Source organism: Equus przewalskii, chromosome 9, assembly GCF_037783145.1.
Source record: "Equus przewalskii isolate Varuska chromosome 9, EquPr2, whole genome shotgun sequence".
Taxonomy (NCBI): domain Eukaryota; kingdom Metazoa; phylum Chordata; class Mammalia; order Perissodactyla; family Equidae; genus Equus; species Equus przewalskii.
Window position 1 is genome coordinate 15,353,323 of NC_091839.1, and position 17,649 is coordinate 15,370,971.

A 17,649-nucleotide genomic window follows, 5' to 3' on the forward strand; every position below is an offset into this window, starting at 1 on the left:
CGGCGAACCCCGGGCCGCCGAGAAGCGGAACGTGCGCACTTAACCGCTGCGCCACCGGGCCAGCCCCATGAAAAAGAACTTTTTTTAATTGCTGCATCTAATACCACGTTCCCATTTTACAGACGGGGAGCTGAGGTCAGGGGAGAGGTGGGATGCTGGGCCTCGGAGCTGCTGTCGCTTCTGGGGGAGGTTGAGACAAAGCCGAGTGCGTGCGTGTGCGCGCATGTGTGAGAGTGGCGCGCCCCGCCCCCAGTAACGCCGTCCCCGCAGGAGCTGCGGGAGCGGGTCCTCAGAGGGAAGTACCGGGTCCCTTTCTACATGTCGACAGACTGTGAGAGCATCCTGCGAAGATTTTTGGTGCTGAACCCAGCTAAACGCTGCACTCTCGAGGTGAGCCTGCGGCCCGCGCTCTGCCTGGCCTGCGCCCACCTGCCTGGCAGGGGCAGGGGGGCGGGCTGCCCGAGACAAGCCTCCCAGGCCCGTCCTGTCACCAACCCCCCCAGCCTCGCCCACTCGCCGCCGTGCCAGTAATTAACTAATGAGCTCCTAGGGTGATTACAGGGTGCCGGGGGCCCCAGATGACACGCACGTGGGAGGGTGACATCAGGAGGCTCCGGGAGGGGGCGGGGGTGGAGGTGCTCGCTCAGGAAACCCTCGGTTCTGGATGTCAGGCGCTGGAGGTGGGGGACAGGGCCGATAGCCCCCCTTGGGGGCCCATGTGGGAGGTGGGGAGCTGTATTTTTTTCGATTTCTTCTGACATCTGTCTTCTGCCCTGTCCTGCTCCCGGTTCCTTCAGCAAATCATGAAAGACAAATGGATCAACATCGGCTATGAGGGTGAGGAGTTGAAGCCATACACAGAGCCCGAGGAGGACTTTGGGGACACCAAGCGAATTGGTGAGGGTCCGGGGGGGGGGCACCAGGGAGCCAGGGGTAGGGTCTCCCCAGTACCTACGCCTTGGGTTAGGGCATCGGAAGAGTTTGCAAGGCAATTAGGGAGAGCAGAGGCATCTGGGCTCCAATTCCTGTGCTGCTACTTTCTAGCTGTGTGACCCTGGGCAAGTTTCTTCCCCTCTCTGTGCTTCTATTTCCTTATCTATAAAATGGGATCATTGTGGAACGTATCTTGTAGGGTTGTTATGAATATTAAATGAGTTCATCTACGTAAAGTGCTTATATTAGGCGTGTGATAAGTGCTGATGTGTTAGCTTTGATTATTAAGATGCAAAAAGAAATCATAGATTGCTTCTAGAAGAATTTGTGCACAGGTCGTCAGTAATCTGCACATTTGGGGGAGAGCCTCAGCTTGACATGTGCCTCGCCCACCACACTTTTGGTCCCAATCCTCCAGCCTGGAACCTTGAACTCTTGACCCCTGAGACATTCATTAGCCCTGGAAGTGCCCCTTAGGAACCATCCAGTCACCCTCCCTACTACTGCGGAGGGGACTGAGGCCGCCATCAAAGCTGGCTGCATTGATCAGGACTTTCATGGCTGCAAGTAACAAAACCCAAGCCATTCTGGCTTGAACTAGGTAATAATAATAAGTTGAATCACATGAAATTGCCATTTTTATAGGTTCAAAATAGTCAATACCAGCAGTTTCATGTGGTTTAATCTAATAGTGATGTTATTCTCAGAACTAAAAAGGCCAGGGTACGCCAGCCTTCAGGCACAGCTGGATCCAGGTGCTCAGAGGCAGTGGTTGGGAATCTTCTCAGTGGTGGCTTCTTTCCCAGGCAGCTCTCCCTGGAGCAAGCTGGCAACAGCATATCCTAGTGGCCTGGACACCCCATCAGGAAGAGAGGCCACTTTCCTTATGTTCCAATGGAAGCCCTAGGCTGGTGCCCATTGGCTATCCCTGAACCAATAAGTTTGGCCTTGGGGATGAAACACTTTGATTGGCCAGACCTGGGTCATATGCCTGCCGTGGACCAGTCAGTGTGGCTTTGGGGATGGAGCATTCTGATTGGCCAGACCTGGGTCATATGCCTGCCATGAACCAATCAGTGTGCCTTTGGGGATGGAGCATTCTAATTGGCCAGACCTGGGTCATATGCCTGCCCTGAACCAATCAGTGTGGCTTTGGGGATGGAACACTCTGATTAGCCAGACCTGGGTCCTATTCCTGCCCTGAACCAATCAGTGTGGCCTTGGGGATGGAGCACTCTGATTGGCCAGACCCAGGTTATATGCCTGCCCTTGGGGTTTGGAACAGGCAAGAGTCAGCCAGGTGACGGGAGCAGGGAAGGAATGTTCTTCCAAGGAAAATCAGGGTGCTGCTGGCCGAAGGGGGCCTGGATACTAGAGACGCCAAAGAGCTGGCATCGCTGTGTGGTGCAGAAACGAGTGGAAGGGAAGCGTCTGGGGAGACTGAACTTCCTCTCCGTCCCTCTCTCCCAGAGGTGATGGTGGGTATGGGCTACACGCGGGAAGAAATCAAAGAGGCCTTGACGAGCCAGAAGTACAACGAAGTGACTGCCACCTACCTCCTGCTGGGCAGGAAGACTGAGGTCAGAAGGCGCCGGGGGCATTGGGGAGGCACGATGCCTGGGGTGGAGGGATGTCTGGGACAGAGGGGACAGGGTCTGAGGCTCCTCGTCTGTCATCTTCCTGCAGGAGGGTGGGGACCGGGGCACCCCGGGGCTGGCCCTGGCACGGGTGCGGGCGCCCAGCGACACCACCAATGGAACAAGCTCCAGCAAAGGCACCAGCCACAGCAAAGGGCAGCGGAGTTCGTCCTCCACCTACCACCGCCAGCGCAGGCACAGCGACTTCTGTGAGTATCGGCCTGCACCCGCACACGCCATCTCTGGCCCCGAGGCCTCAGACCTGTGTCACGTCAGGGTTCTCTGGCTGCAAGCGACAGAAACCTGCTCAAGCCGACTACAGGGAAGGGACGAATTTCTTATAAAGGCGCAGGGACATTGTGTGGAACTTGGAGGCGGCCAGCTCAGGAAGGGATTAGAAACTGGAAAAGCAGCCAGATGCAGAGCAAACACTCTGTGTCTTGCTTCCACTCTGCCTGTCTCGATTTTCCTTTCTTTTTTACTTATCTCACCGAATCCTTTTGCCAGCTCCTTACATGTTGGTTTTAGAGACCAGCCCAAATGGGAGCTGGAATCTCTTTGATCCACTTGTCAGGGATGGAGCTCTGATATCAGGGTCCAGTTGAGATTAATCCATATTGACTAGGACGCAGGAGGACACATTGTACAAAGTGGCTGCTGAGAGCCTGCCCTCTGGCCTCTCCTCCACACTGAGATGAAGGGAGGCCCTTACTAGTAGAAAAGGGCTGTGCAGACACCTGATTATACCCCACATTCTACAACTGACAGGTGTCTCCTCTGCAGAAAATAAGTAGATGCCACCACCAATCCCACAAATCAGGCACAGAAACTTCCAAGAGTTCTCTTCCCTACACCCTCATCAAATGTTCATCTTCCCCATTATTTTTTTTAGCAGCTCTATTGAGACCTAATTCACATAGCATGCAATTCACCCGTTTAAAGTGCACAGCTCAGTGGTGTTAGTACATTTATGGGGTGGTGCTCCATCACCACAGTCAACTTTAGAACATTCTCGTTGGCCCAGACAGAAACTCCAGAACCCTTAGCCATCAGCCTCCAATCCCCCATCCACCCCAACCCCAGCCCCTGACAACTCCTAATCTATTTTCTGTCTCTCTCTCTTTCCCTGTTCTGGACATTTCGTGTAAACAGAGTCATACGGTCTCTGGCCTTTGGGGTCTGGCTTCCTTTGCTTAGGATAATGTTTTCAGAGTCTGTCCACGTGGTAGCCTGGATCAGGGCTTCATCCCTTTTAATGGCCGCGTAATATTCCTCTGCATGCAGGTACCGCGTTTTGTGTCTCCGTCATCAGCTGGTGGACATTTGGGTTGTTTCCACCACGGCTGCTGTGAACATTCATGTGCGGGTTTTTGTGTGGGTGGATGTGTTCGTTTCTCTCCGGCATTTACCTGGGAGTGGAAGTGCTGGGTCACGTGATAACTCTGTAAACAGTTGGAGGAACTGCCCGGGTGTTTCCGACTCTCCTTTGTTGATGCAGCCCCACTTCTCTGCAGGGGCAAAGTTCTGTCCTCGGGGGTGGGTGCCAGCAGGGGGAGAGGGTGGCAAGGATGCTCAGCATCCGCCCTAAGCAGGAAGTGTGGGCTTCTGGATGGTCAAGCCATTACTCTTGCCCCACCTATGAAAGAGCAAGACTAGGGTGCTGGCCCAGTGGCGTAGTGGTTAAGTTTGTGCGCTCCACTTTGGCAGCCCAGGGTTCGAAGGTTTGGATCCTGGGCACAGATCTCACACCACTCATCAAGCCATGATGTGGTGGCATCCCACATACAAATTAGAGGAAGATTCGCTCAGGGCCAATCTTCCTTACCAAAAAAAAATATATATATATTGGCCCAGAAAGTCCCTAAGAAGCTTGTGACTCCAACATCCCATGGTTAGAACGTGGTAACCTTTTAAACCTCCACACAGAGACCGTCTGGGTTGCAGGCATTCTGGGGTGAGGGACTGTTGATGGCCCCCTGTCAGTCATTGTAGAGCTCTCAGCTTACTGTGGTTCTGGAACTTTCGAACATGAAGTTTCCTGAGAATTTGACACATGGAAGTTCTGACTGTCTGAAGTTCTACACATTTACCCTCTGTTCTAAGACCATAAATTCCCAAAACATTCTAAAGGACCAGATTTGGTTTTGAAACTAATACAGTCATATCCTTAAAATTCGATGGGAGGAAGAAGGTAGACAGTAAAAAAACGTCTGTCCTACACATTTCTCCCAGCCCCCAGCTTGTCTTGGGGGCAGCCACTGTTACCAGCTTCATATGAATTCTTTTGGAGAGATTTTATTTGTACCTAAACATATAAAGAGATAGATGTGAAAAGAAGGAGAAAGAGAGAAAGAAAAGAGACATATAAAGATAGATAAATGCCTTGTTCATATATTAATATGAAGATAATATTCTCCACTTTTAATACAAATGATAGTCTGTCAGAGGCATTCATATATAAACAAGTAGATACAGATAGATATAGATACAAACTTTCCCCCTTTTTGTACGAGTGACAACACACTGTAGGCCTCATGCCTTGCCTTTTCTGATTTATAGTTTAGCCTGAAGATCATTCCGTTTTGGTATGTAATAACCCACTTTGTTCTTCTTTATGGCTGCGTAGTATTCCATCGGGTGGAAATATCTTGACTTGTTCGGCCATTCCCCTGTTAAGGGGCATTTAGGCTGTGCCCAGTCTTTTGGCCTGAAAGAAAAGGATGATGCAATGAGTAACCTGTCTGTGCATCTTGTCATTTATGTGGAGTTTCTGGGTCAGTAGCTGTGCGGGTGTCATTGGGACGGATATTGTCAGAATGGCCTATGCAGAGCTCATAGCCTGGGCGAGGAGTTCCGAGGTCCCAAGGATCACCCAGAGGAGCTCCTGGCTGTTCCAGTTGATATCAGCCCTCACTGTCCCCTCCCTCCCCCAGGTGGCCCCTCCCCCGCCCCCCTGCACCCCAAGCGCAGCCCAACCAGCACGGGGGAGACGGAGCTGAAAGAGGAGCGTCTGCCGGGCCGGAAGGCGAGCTGCAGTGCGGCGGGCAGCGGGAGCCGCGGGCTGCCCCCCTCCAGCCCGATGGTCAGCAGTGCTCACAACCCCAACAAGGCAGAGATCCCAGAGCGGCGGAAGGACAGCACGAGCACCCCTGTGAGTGGCCGGAGCTCGGGGGCCGGGCCAGGGGGCCTCCCGGTTCCTTTTTCATGCCCTGCTGTTTCGCGTCCTGTTCCCCACACCAGCACACAGGACCCCTTGGTCTAGCGGTTCACTCACTCATTCAACAAACACTTATGGAGGCTGTCTGGGTCCTGACCTTCTGCTTGATGCTGGGGCACAAGTTAGCATTCCATGTCAGAAAGGAGGACTGTACTGGCTTTAGGGAGGAAGGAGTTAATACGGGGAGTCAGGTGCTGACAAAATTGTGGGACGCGCTGGAGGAGCCGACAGTGGACGAGACCCACAGGAATGACACATCAGCACAGCAGAACCGACCCACCCGGGGAGCTGCCACGTCGGAGGCTGCCTCTAGCACTGTGGAGTTCAAGAACGCACGGTCCCGGCTGCAGTCAAGACTCAGACTCCATCCTCCGCCAGAAAGGCCCCTTGATGCCCAGAGGTCTGGAGAAGGGGCCCTGGGGCCCCGCTGAAGCAAAGACCCTCAGCTCGTGACCTTGCCTGTATGAGCGCAAGTCAGAGGGGATGGGAAGGTGGCTGCCACCCCATTTCCACCTTCCAGATCTTCGTGAGTGCCAAGATTGGCAGGACCCATTCATATGCAGACCTCAAGCTTCAGAGGAGTCTGAGGGATGTAATATTTGGCTTTCCTGCTTCTGGAGCTCCCTAGAGTGGGAGGTTTGAAGGAACCAAAGGAGCCTTAACATCGGGAGACGAGGGTGCAGGCACAATACGGAAAGCGGTCAGGACTCTGCAGCCACACGGACCAGAGTTTGAATTAAACTGATGAGCTGTGTGACCTTGAGCAAGTGACTGCACCTCTCTGAGCTTCAGCATTCCTCCCTGTGAAATGGGCTCATCAGAGAACTTGGATTGTTGTGAACCTCTTGTAACATCTTGTACGGAAAGTACTTCACCCAGTGTCGGGCTCAGTAAGTGCTCAACGAATGAGAGCTATTGTTATGGCTACAAGAAACCCACACCTTCAGAAGCTAGAAAAGGAACCGCAAATTAGCTCCAAAAGAAGTCCAAGGAAGGAAATAACAAGTCAATAAAGGAGAAAACAGATGTACACTAGAGAAAATGAACGAAGCCGAAAGCTGGCTCCTGAGAAGATGAGTAAGATCAGCGGACCCCCTAGCAAAACTGGTTAAGAAAAAAAGACAGCAAACGCGAATTACTCATATCAGAAATGAAAACGAGAACTATGTTCCAACATAAAAAACGAGTGAGAGGGCTGGCCCCGTGGCCGAGCGGTTAAGTTCGCGTGCTCCGCTGCAGGCGGCCCAGTGTTTCGTTGGTTCGCATCCTGAGTGCGGACATGGCACTGCTCATCAAACCACGCTGAGGCAGCGTCCCACATGCCACAACTAGAAGGACCCACAACGAAGAATATACAACTATGTACCAGGGTGCTTTGGGGAGAAAAAGGAGAAAAAAAAATCTTTAAAAAACAAGTGAAAAGCTATTAGGAACAACCTCATACCAGTAAATTTGACGACTTCGATGAAATGGACGGATATGTTTAAAAACACAATTTACCGAAACTGACGTGAGAAGAAATAGAAAACCTGGACAGTCTTAGGTTCTTGTTAAGTTGCATCCATGATTTCAAACTTTCCCATAAGGAAAATTCCAGACCCAGATAGCGCTAACTGGTGGAATTCTTGGAAACACGGAAAGAAGGAATAATACTGATCTTAGACACACTTGTAGAGGACAGAAAAAGAGGGATCGCTAACCAGCATATGTATGAGGCGACATAATCCTGGCGTGGTGTCCTCTGTCCTCAGAGACGGTGCCCAGTCCGGGTGGGACATATATGCGAACAGACTGACAATACAGAGGGAGAAAGGCTGTCGCAGGGGGCCCCCAGGAGGCCCCTGAGTCAGCCTGGGGCCGAGGGTGGGGTGTGTTAGGAACAGACACCTGCACACACACAGGCGTGAGTCAGGAGGCGTAACTAGCAGATGAGACAGCCCGGGGCTGAGCACAGAGGCAAAATGTGGCATGAAGGATGTTCAAGAAAGCTTGACGTGGCTGGACTGTTCCCAGGTGGGGGAGCTAGGAGAGGGGTGGGGGACAAAGCTGCCGCCTGGGAATCCTGCCCGACCGCCTCCTCTCGGCTCCCGTGGCTCAGCCTGCGTTGCTGGCATGGCCCAGTAACCTCCGGATGGCCCGGCGTGAACCATCTCCGGCTCCCCCTCGGTCCACACACAGGCCTCTACCTCCTTCATAAGGATGGAGGCCAAAGAACGGAAAAGGGGTGCGTTAAGGGCTGTGCCTGCCCCACCTCACCCCCCTCCTGGCCGTGTCTCCCACAGAACAACCTGCCCCCCAGCATGATGACCCGCAGAAACACCTACGTTTGCACAGAACGGCCAGGGGCCGAGCGCCCGTCCTTGTTGCCAAATGGCAAAGAGAACAGGTATGGAGACGGGCGCGACGGGACGGGGGGAGGGAGCAGGGCCCCCTGGGGCTGAGCTGACAGACGTGGGGGAGGGGGCCCCAGCGGGGACTGCGGAGTGTCTGCGTGTGCCCTGCCCCTGGCAGAATCCACCCACGTCCGCCCCCTCGCAGACACCCCCCTTCATGGAGTCGTCACCAACACCAGGAAACCAGCCTGCCCTGTCCTCCGCCCACCAGCCTTGGGAACCTGAGTGGATTGTTGTTTTTTGAATGATCCGTTTTTAGAACTCGAGAGAAGCCCCAGAATGTCACAGCTCCAGCATCCTCTGGTTGGCTGGTTTTCAGACTTCTTTGCCTGAGTTCCTTCCATCCCTTTCAGCTGGGAAGTGAGGGAAACCAGTGCCGACCGGCTGGAGCCTAAAAAGAGAACGAGTTAGTTCAGATCACGGTTCAAGTCCAGGACGGGGGCGGGCTTAGGGATAATGACACAACCGCCCCCCCCGCCCCCGCCCCGGGGCTGTAGGATGGGATGCCAAGGTGCACTCTGGGAAGCACGTCATAAAGGGATGCAGGTGTTCCTCCTGGGTGGGGCAGGGAAATGAGTGATGGATAGCAGGAATTCTGTGGCTCCTCGCTCTGAGTTCCAAATCTGGCCTCTGCACTCTGTTAGCAAGATGACCTTTGACAAGTCTCTGAGCCTCTCTTTCCTCCCCTATAAGCCAGGGGTGATGTTCTCTGCCTCCGGGCCCCATTAGAGGGATCCAGTAGAGATCAGGTGCGTCCTGTACCTGGCACACGGTCTGGGACATAGTAGGCATTCCATGACTAAGAGCTTTTTTTGTGGTTATTAAATAAAAATAATAATAGCTAACATTCATCAAGCAGTAACCATGTGCCAGGCCTCTGTATATTAGCTGGTTGAATGCCCCTGACAGCTCTGTGAGGTTTCTCCATCTTACAGCTGAGGAAATGAGGCACAGAGGGGTTAAGTAACTTGTCCAAGGCCACACAGCTGATGAGGAGCAAAGATTCGAGACTGACTCTGGGATCTGTATTTGTAACCGCTGATAAGGCATGGCCTTCAGTTCTGGTCAGGAGACAGTGTCCAGTTAGATTATAGGCTCGGCTGCTGTAACGGAGAGTCCCCAAGGCACAGTGGCTTAAATAAAATGGAGCTTTAGTCCACTGTGACCTAAGCATCCAGACGTAGGAGGCCAGGGCCCTCCAAGGACCCAGGTTGATTCTGCCAACCTCAGCATGAGGCTCCTGCTCTGGTCCAAGGCCGCTGCACCAGTTGCCACCATTTCCCAACCAGCAAGAAGGGCGGAAAGAGAGTGGAGCACAAACTGCCTTCTCTTTAGAGGCCTGACCCAGAAATAGTACAAAGCACTTCTGCTTGTATCCTATTGGCTAGAGCATAGTCACATGACCACCCCTAGCTGCAAGGGAGGCTGGGAAGTGTAGTCTCTGGCTGGCGGCCATGTGTTCTCCTCTTAGAGGTTTGGTTACGAAGAATAAAAGGAGGAGGATGGATTGTGAGGGAGACATGGGGGCATCTGCCACAGTCAGGGTTCCCCCTCTGTGATCCAGGCTGGTCCTGGGGTCCCTGGAATAATAGAAATTGGAGGTCTAGTCCCTGCTGGCAGGACTGGGAGGGCCAGAAGGGCTGGAGGGGGGTCCTGGGACAATGGAAATTTAGGAAGAAGGTCTCTAACTCTTTATTTTCACCTGTTGAAAAATTGTCATAATGAATATAGGTACTCTTGACCTTCACATCTGTTCCTTTTCCCGAGTTTGCATAATGAAAGTTGAGACAGCAGAGTGTTCGCAAAGTTGATTTGGCTCCTGAGGTTTGGATGGCAAATAGCAAGAGATTCTTGCAAAAATATATCTGAATCTATTTATTGCTGAGTTTGGAGAGAGGAGAGCGGGTAGGGGACAGTTTGGAGGGGGTAGAGATTGAAGAAAGGACAGTTTGAAGAAGGGATGACTTAAGAGGGGAGAAGAGTTGGTAAAATAATACTAGGGTTGTACAGTACACAGCCTGGACAACTGTACAAGGCAGCCCTGTCTCTGAGCTCTAGCTTGGTTGGGGTTTCTTGACCTTCTTCGAGGCCCCACCCTGACTCGTCCCTCTCTGCCCACAGCTCGGGTACCCCACGGGTGCCCCCCGCCTCCCCCTCCAGTCACAGCCTGGCTCCCCCATCAGGGGAGCGGAGCCGCCTGGCTCGCGGCTCCACCATCCGCAGCACCTTCCACGGTGGCCAGGTCCGGGACAGGCGGGCAGGGGGCGGGGGAGGTGGGGGCGTGCAGAACGGTCCCCCCGCCTCTCCCACGCTGGCCCACGAGGCCACGCCCCTGCCCACCGGGCGGCCCCGCCCCACCACCAACCTCTTCACCAAGCTGACCTCGAAACTGACGCGAAGGTGAGCCTCCCCGGCCGTGGGGGCGGGAGCGGGATGGGGCTGATGGGGTCTAACCTGTCTCTACTCTGCTCCGTCCTCCTGTGCCCCGACATCTCCTCCTCCTCCTCCTCCTCCTCTTCCTCCTCCTCCTCCTCACGCTGCAGGGTTACCCTCGATCCCTCTAAACGCCAGAACTCTAACCGCTGTGTTTCGGGCGCCTCTCTGCCCCAGGGATCCAAGATCAGTAAGTCCCGACCCCCCTCTGCTCTCCTGGCTCTGCCTCCCTGTCTGCATGTCTGATCTGTGTGTGCAGGCATCGGGGGAAGGGGGCTCCGGGAGCGGGGATGGGGTCTGTAGGTGGGCTCTGGTGGTTCGTTGACTCACTCATTTGATAAACAATCGTCCGGCCTCTGGAGCCAGACTCCGGGTTCATCCCCCAGCTTTGCTGAGTGCCCTTGAGCAAGTCACTCAACCTCTCTGGGCCTTGCTTTCCTTTTCTGTAAAAGGGGGATAGTAATAGCAGCACCTTCCTCATAGGGTTTGTGGCGCCGACTAAACGAGGTGAGATATGGACTGAGCTTAGACTGTTGCCTTGGAAAATGCTTTATAAATGTTTGCTGTTACTCACTGAGCGCCTACTGTGTGCCTGGGGCCAGCCTCGGCCCTGGAGTAGAGCGTGAACAAAATGTGTAAAATCCTTCCCCAGGCAGAGCCAACGTTCTACTAGACCCGGACACTAGACAATAAATAAATAAAATGTATAGACTCTCGTGTGGTGACAAGTCCTAAGGGGAGAAATAGAGCAGGGAAGGGGGCGCGGGGTGTGGAGAGGGAGGGTGCAGTTTTAAATGGGGTGGGCCTCCCTAAGGTGTCATATGAGCAAAGCCTGAAGGAGAGGGGTGTGTGTGTGTGTGTGTGTGTGGCCCCTTCTGTATGTAGGTGTGTGTCTCCACCCGCCACCCTTTCTCTCTCGTCTTCCAGATTCTTCCGTCTCTTTCCTTTGACCTGCACTAACCATTTCACACTGGGCGCCCCTTCTGGGCAGGGAGAGGGAGCTCAGATCCCGATTCCCGGCCCTCCCGGGTCCAGCTCCAGCCAGGGGGAAGGGACTGGGGCTCAGCCGGGGGGGCTGCCCCGAGTCCTGGAGGCAGTGGGTTGGGGGAGGGGCTCCCTATGTCCAGATGAGACACTGTCCCCCTCCCCTCCCTTAGGGTCGCAGACGAACCTGAGAGAATCGGGGGACCTGAGGTCACAAGGTGAGTCGTGTGCCTGCCCCTGGCGACCACACCAGCCCCCACCCCTCCTCTGGCCAGGTGTCTCAGCACCTGCCCCCATTCCCCTAGACCCTTAGATGGGACCTGAGCCTCATCCTCCGAGGCCAGCTTCCTGAAATGCCCTGTGACCGTCCCTCCTCTGCTCTTCTTAGCGCAGCTCCCATCCCCAAGGATTTCCCCTCACTCCCACCTGCATCCCTGAGCTCCATCCCCTGACCGTCTTTAACTTCAGCCTCTTCCATCTACAACCGACCCCTCCCCCTGCTGACACCACGCCTCCCCTCCGCTCTCATCCAGTGAGGCAGGGCGGTCGCAGGCACCTCTGGGCCATCAGGTGGCAGACATTATCTGTACAGCCCTAGGTGGGAAATAGTTTCGACTTTGAGGGCCAGACAGCCGCTGTCTCATCTCTTCAGCTCTGCCATTGCAGCACAAAGGCAGCCGTATTCAATAGGAAAAAAAATAGATGTGGCCGTGTGCCAATAAAACTTTATTGACAAATGCAGGCAGCCCGTCCTTGGCCAAGCCCTGCCTCCTTTGACACAGTAGCAATGGAGAGACCCCAGTGGGAATAAACAGCTTCCCCGGTAGGTTCGACAAAGTCCCAGGACTCACTCTCATTGGCTGGAATGGGGTCACATGTCCACCCCTAAACCAAATGTAGTCAGGGACAGGGAGTTCTCTGATTGGTCAGACCTGGTCATCTGCTCAGCCTTGAACCAATCACAGTGGATGTGGAATGTCCTCATTGGCCAGAACTGAGTCACGTGCTGCCCCTTGGAGCTGAGAAGTGGAGTCCCCTCCTGAACCAGGAAGTCTCCATGTGGGATGCTGCTGAAGAGGGGCATTGTGGGTAGTTTAGGCGGGACGTTTCCTTGTTGTGCAGGGCCCCCTCCCGCACTGCCGAACGCGCATCATCTCCCATCCCTCCCCTTCAACCTAATAAATGCCACCGGTGCGCCCATCCCAAGACATTGTGGCACTCACAAAGCCCCAGAAATGTCCAGATACCCGTTGGGGGGTAGTACGGCTTCTAGGTGAGAGCTTGTGCCCTAGAGTGGGGAGGGCTGGGCCTCCAAAAACGGTGATTGTTACCAGAAGGACGTATTACCTAGGAAGCAAGCTCAGCTGCTGGAGCAGAGACCCGCCCCCCCCGCCCCCAAATACAGACGGCAGTAAATTTCTCTCCTTCGCACCCTCTGTGGCCTGGCCAGGCTGGCAGGGCCAATTTGTTCCATGAGGTCACTCAGGGAGCCAGGGGTCTTGCATCCCCATCCCTTTGAGCCCTGTGGTCATCTTCGCAGCAGAGGGTGGCTCATGCTGCAGCCGAGTGGGGCTACAGAGTCCAGGGCACTTGGTGTCTTTTGAAAGAGGCGGTGTGCGCGGAATTGCGCGCATCCCTTCCGCTCGCATCCTGGAATTGGGAGACATGGCCGCGCCTGGCCGCAGGGGAGGCTGGGAAATGTAGTCTCTGGCTGGGCAGCTGCGTGTCCAGCTGAAACTGTCACTGGGATGAGAAAGGGGGAGACGGGTTACCGTCCTCTTCTCTCCTTTGAGCGTCCTCTCTCCCCCCGCAGTTGCCATCTACCTTGGGATCAAGCGGAAACCGCCCCCCGGCTGCTCCGATTCCCCTGGAGTGTGAAGCTGACCAGCTCGCGCCCGCCCGAGGCCCTGATGGCAGCCCTGCGCCAGGCCACGGCGGCCGCCCGCTGCCGCTGCCGCCAGCCCCAGCCGTTCCTGCTGGCCTGCCTGCACGGGGGTGCGGGCGGGCCCGAGCCCCTGTCCCACTTCGAAGTGGAGGTCTGCCAGCTGCCCCGGCCGGGCCTGCGGGGGGTCCTGTTCCGCCGCGTGGCGGGCACCGCCCTGGCCTTCCGCACCCTGGTCACTCGCATCTCCAACGACCTCGAGCTCTGAGCCGCCACGGCCCCGGGTCCCCTCCCCTTCCTCTTCCTCGTCCCCTCCCCTTGGGGTCAGGGAGGGGATTCTCATTTTGTCATCACCTGAGGTTCCCTGAAGTCGGTTTAGGGGCCAAGATTGTCCCCTCGGCTGTTCTGCGGGGTCGCTGGGCATGAGAGAAGAGCGAGGGTGCTTGGCAGGGGGAGCTGGCACCTTCCTGGAGCCTCCAGGAGGTCCTGTCCCCCCTCGCCCTGCCATGGGGCACCTGAGGAGACTCTGGGGGCAGGGCCGGGGCAGAAAGGGAAACTGAGGAAGCTCTTCCATTCCTCCCGATGGCTCAAGAATTAGGGCTTGGGCAGGGGCCGGAGGAGTTAACTGAGCCTAAAGACTGGAGAATGGGTGGGAGGAGGGCTGGGAGTGGGGGTCCGAGAGGCAGATTCCTTCCCCTCCCCCTCCCCTCGTGCTCGAACCCCCCTTCCTGCCCCAGGCTGGCGCGGGGCACTTTGTACAAATCCGTGTAAATACCCCCACCCCCTCCCCTCTGCAGAGATCTCTCAAGGAGCTGCCGCTGTCACCTCCGGTTTTTAAGTTATTACACCCCGCCCCCGTCAGCCCCTCACCTGCAGCCTGTCGCCCAATAAACTTAGGAGAGTCCCCCCTCCCCCACGCTGCCCCCGGGGTTTTCCTTCCCTGCCCTCCCCTGCAAGTGTGACGAGGAGGAGGTGTGGGACCTTGGGCGAGTGGGTCCTCCTTTCTGAGCCTCGGTGTTCTCATCTGCAGAATGGGAGCCGCGGGGGTGCGAGGGTCAAGGGTGACGGTGGAGGAGGGCGGGGCAGAATCGGCCTCATCCACGGGGCCCCAGTTCCCGTATCGGACCCCACCCACGTCATACTGGACTCTCAACCACTTCTTACTCCGGTAGTACATTTATTCAATAAACAGTCATTGACCGGTGCCTACTCCATGCCAGGCCCAGTGCTGGACACGCAGACGCAAGGAGCCCCTGTGTTGGGGGACGTGGGTTCTGACGCAAACGCTAAAGAAACCGTTGCTTTGGGGAGCCCAGAAAAGAAAGTGAGAGGAGGTTGGGGAAGGTGCTCTGGGGGAACTGGTGCTGGAGTTGGGCTTTGAAGGATGTGTAGGAGTTGACCAGGTATTGGATATGCCCTGGGCGAAAGCCTGGAAGTGGGAGTGTGTGGTATATCTTCAGAGAACTGTGGGTTGTTTCCGTGTGGCTGCTATGCTGGGGTGGGTGGAGATTTAGCAAGAGAAATGCTGTATTAGGACTAATAATCCATCTGCCCTTAAGCAAAAATGTATCTGTTTGCTTATGTTATTTAATAGTCCAAGGGCATCTGGCTTCAGGTATGGCTGGATCCAGGCAGCAGGCCATCTCACCTCTGCTTTTCTCAGTGTGAGTTCCATTCCGGCAGTTTCATCCAGTGGGCACTCCCGGGTCGCAAAGATGACCCCAGCAGTTCCAAGCTTTCATTCCTCCAGCTTGGTTTCTGCAGCAGAAAGTTCTTCATTGCCAACTTCCGGCGAAAGTCTGGAGACAGACTCTCATTGGCCCACATAAGTCATGTGATCATCCATGAACCAGTCTCTGTGACTCTGGAGTGGCCCAGCCGGTACCTAGAGCTGGACTTAGAGGGGGCTCTGCAAAGGACAGGCAAGGTGTTGTGAGCAGAAGGGAAGTGGGAGCTTGGTCGACTTAAGCAGTAGAGGGCCATCCAGTATAGGATGGCAGGGCTTGTTCACCAGGACATTGTGGGCCAAACTGAACAAGCTGGGCTTTGATTCTCGGGCACTGGGGAGCCATGGAGGGTTCTATGCAAGGAAGAGACTTAGAACTGTCTCAGTTGCCCATTTGGGGCAGGTAGAGTCAACCCTCGTCTTGTTCATGGGGCTGATAGGAACTCAAATGAGAAACGAAGGGTAGTGAAGATTGAGTGGTCCGTGGGAAAAGTTCAGGGTCTGGGGCAGAACCACATTACTGTCTTAGAAGTGAGGCCGGGATAGGGATCTGCTGAAAGGTGTTTATAGTTGAGAGGGCAGGGAAATGCGCTGTGGAGGTGAACCAAGCATGTCTTGAAGTCTCAATCCCTAAGGGCTTTCTCTGTGCCCAGCCCTGTGCTGGGGACACAGAGGTGACCGAGACAGCCCCAGCCCTGCCCTCGTGGGGCTCACAGTCCAGGAGGGGAGGCACCTATATCCTCACTGATGGTCCACAGTGGGCAAGGCTCGTGTAGGGGAGCCCAGGGGCTGAGGAAGTCCAGAGGGGGCGCCTGCCCCAAGCAAGGAGGGCTTCCTGGTGGAGGGGCATGCATTCTAGGCAGAGGGAACAGCCTGTGCAATGGCTGGGAAGCAAGAGAGCACAGGACCTTCAGCAAACGTCGTAGGATGCAGGGTGAGTAGAGAGTCCCTGAGAGATGCTGGCAGAGCCTTGAAGGTCGTGGAGAGGAACCTGGGCTTTCTTCCAAGGGCACTGGGGAGCCATAGTGAGGTTGTGAGCAAAGGAGAGGCAGGGGCAGGTTTGTGCTGTGAACGGAGGGAAGCAGGCAGGTCAGAAGAGCAGGGAGGAGGTTGGGGCGGGACAGAAGGTGAGGTGAGAAGGGGTGGGTTTAAGGCTTATGGGGCGCAATGGGTAGGACAAGCGTGCTAGCTGCGAGGTGCCCGGACTGCGGGTTTGGCTGGCTCCCACCCTCCCCGCTGCAGTGTTTGTGGTCTGTGTGGCCTGGGGGGTGGAGCTGGAGTTAGCGATGGGATCTGCAGTTGGGGACAATATTTCAAGGGACGTCCCAGCGTCTGACAGGTCCTGCCTGCCTTGACCTTTGGGGTCTCTTCTCGTTTCAGCAATGTCTCCGGGAACTCTTTGGGACATTCCCTGGGCCTCAGTTTCCCCTCTGTCCAACGGAGAGTAGATTTCTTGATCCCTAAGAGCTCTTTACCTGTGTGACTTAAGGTTTGAAAAAGCGCCTCCTCCAGGTCACAGAGGGCTCCGTCTTCTTTACTCTGCCTCACGTTTCCTTCCGAAACCTTCGCCTTCTTGGGGGCCCACCGTGTGCCCTGGCGGACAGAGGCCTCAGCCTACTGGGGCCCGTAGAAGTGATTGACGTGGCCAACACCCAATACGTGTTCAGATTCTTCTTGACTTCTATTATCGGCCCCTCCCGCTCCGCCCACGGCCCTTTCCTGGGACCGAGCTCTCCAGAAGGCCCGTCCCCAAAAACTTTACGGGAATGCTCTGACCCAAGCCCCAGTCTGGAGGAGGAAACAGCTGGAGCAAAGACACTGAGGTGGCAATTGCTGGGTGTAAGGAGAGAAAGTGTATATAGGAATCATGGGGAAAGAACTGGAAAGATGAGCCTTCAGCAAAGGGTACACATTGCAGTTTGACCTTGAAGAATCGCAAATAATAGGAGTGCGTTCTAGGAGATGCGGGGAGCCATGGCAGGTTCGTGAGCCAGGTTAGGGAAGTTGAAAAGACTGGTAGCAGCTACAGAGGGATGAAGTCACGCAGCACAGAAGGCGGCCAGTGAAAAGCATAATGAGGTATATATGATGAGATGCACGGGAGGTCTCAAACTGGAGGCCCGGGGGCCACATTCAAGTCTTAGACGTTTTCTTGGGCCTACATTTCTCCCTGGAGTGAACCCTGTGTTAGAGATCTGAGCCTGAGTGATCGGGAGTCGAGTTTGGGAAGGGCCCAAGCTTGGCTATGTGACACTGAGCCACACCTCTCTGGATCTCAGATTCCCCCACGGAGCCTTACAATTTTTGGATTTGACTCTGTCCCCTAACTTGGCTTCATTTTAGAGATGTGATAAAAGATGCCTAGAAAGGGCGAACCACTTCGAAGTCACACAGCGGCCACTTGCAAAAGTCTCTCCTCCCTCCATAAGCATCGCACACAAAGC

At 55.1% G+C, this 17,649-nt stretch overlaps 1 protein-coding gene and 1 long non-coding RNA gene across 3 annotated transcripts in view; one reads left to right on the forward strand and one right to left on the reverse strand.

Annotated features, from left to right (window-relative positions):
• The window catches only part of MARK4 (microtubule affinity regulating kinase 4), a 30,356-nt gene extending 15,663 nt beyond the window's left edge, over positions 1–14,693 (forward strand). Inside the window, exons 9-18 of one of the 2 annotated variants that reach the window (XM_070558026.1) lie at positions 271–390; positions 798–897; positions 2,404–2,513; positions 2,620–2,779; positions 5,504–5,721; positions 8,070–8,173; positions 10,302–10,580; positions 10,724–10,803; positions 11,771–11,815; positions 13,411–14,693. In XM_070558026.1, the coding sequence (XP_070414127.1) occupies positions 271–390; positions 798–897; positions 2,404–2,513; positions 2,620–2,779; positions 5,504–5,721; positions 8,070–8,173; positions 10,302–10,580; positions 10,724–10,803; positions 11,771–11,815; positions 13,411–13,475 (1,281 nt within the window). In that variant the 3' untranslated portion in view covers positions 13,476–14,693. The remainder of the gene's footprint in view (positions 1–270; positions 391–797; positions 898–2,403; positions 2,514–2,619; positions 2,780–5,503; positions 5,722–8,069; positions 8,174–10,301; positions 10,581–10,723; positions 10,804–11,770; positions 11,816–13,410) is intronic. The other variant, XM_070558025.1, reaches the window with a different exon arrangement.
• On the reverse strand, positions 3,526–8,680 carry LOC139073518 (uncharacterized). Its single transcript, XR_011522344.1, has 3 exons — positions 7,488–8,680; positions 5,172–5,277; positions 3,526–4,608 (listed from the first exon to the last, which is right to left on the reverse strand). It is a non-coding gene; the product is annotated as an uncharacterized lncRNA (long non-coding RNA).
• Positions 14,694–17,649: the final 2,956 nt, after the last annotated feature.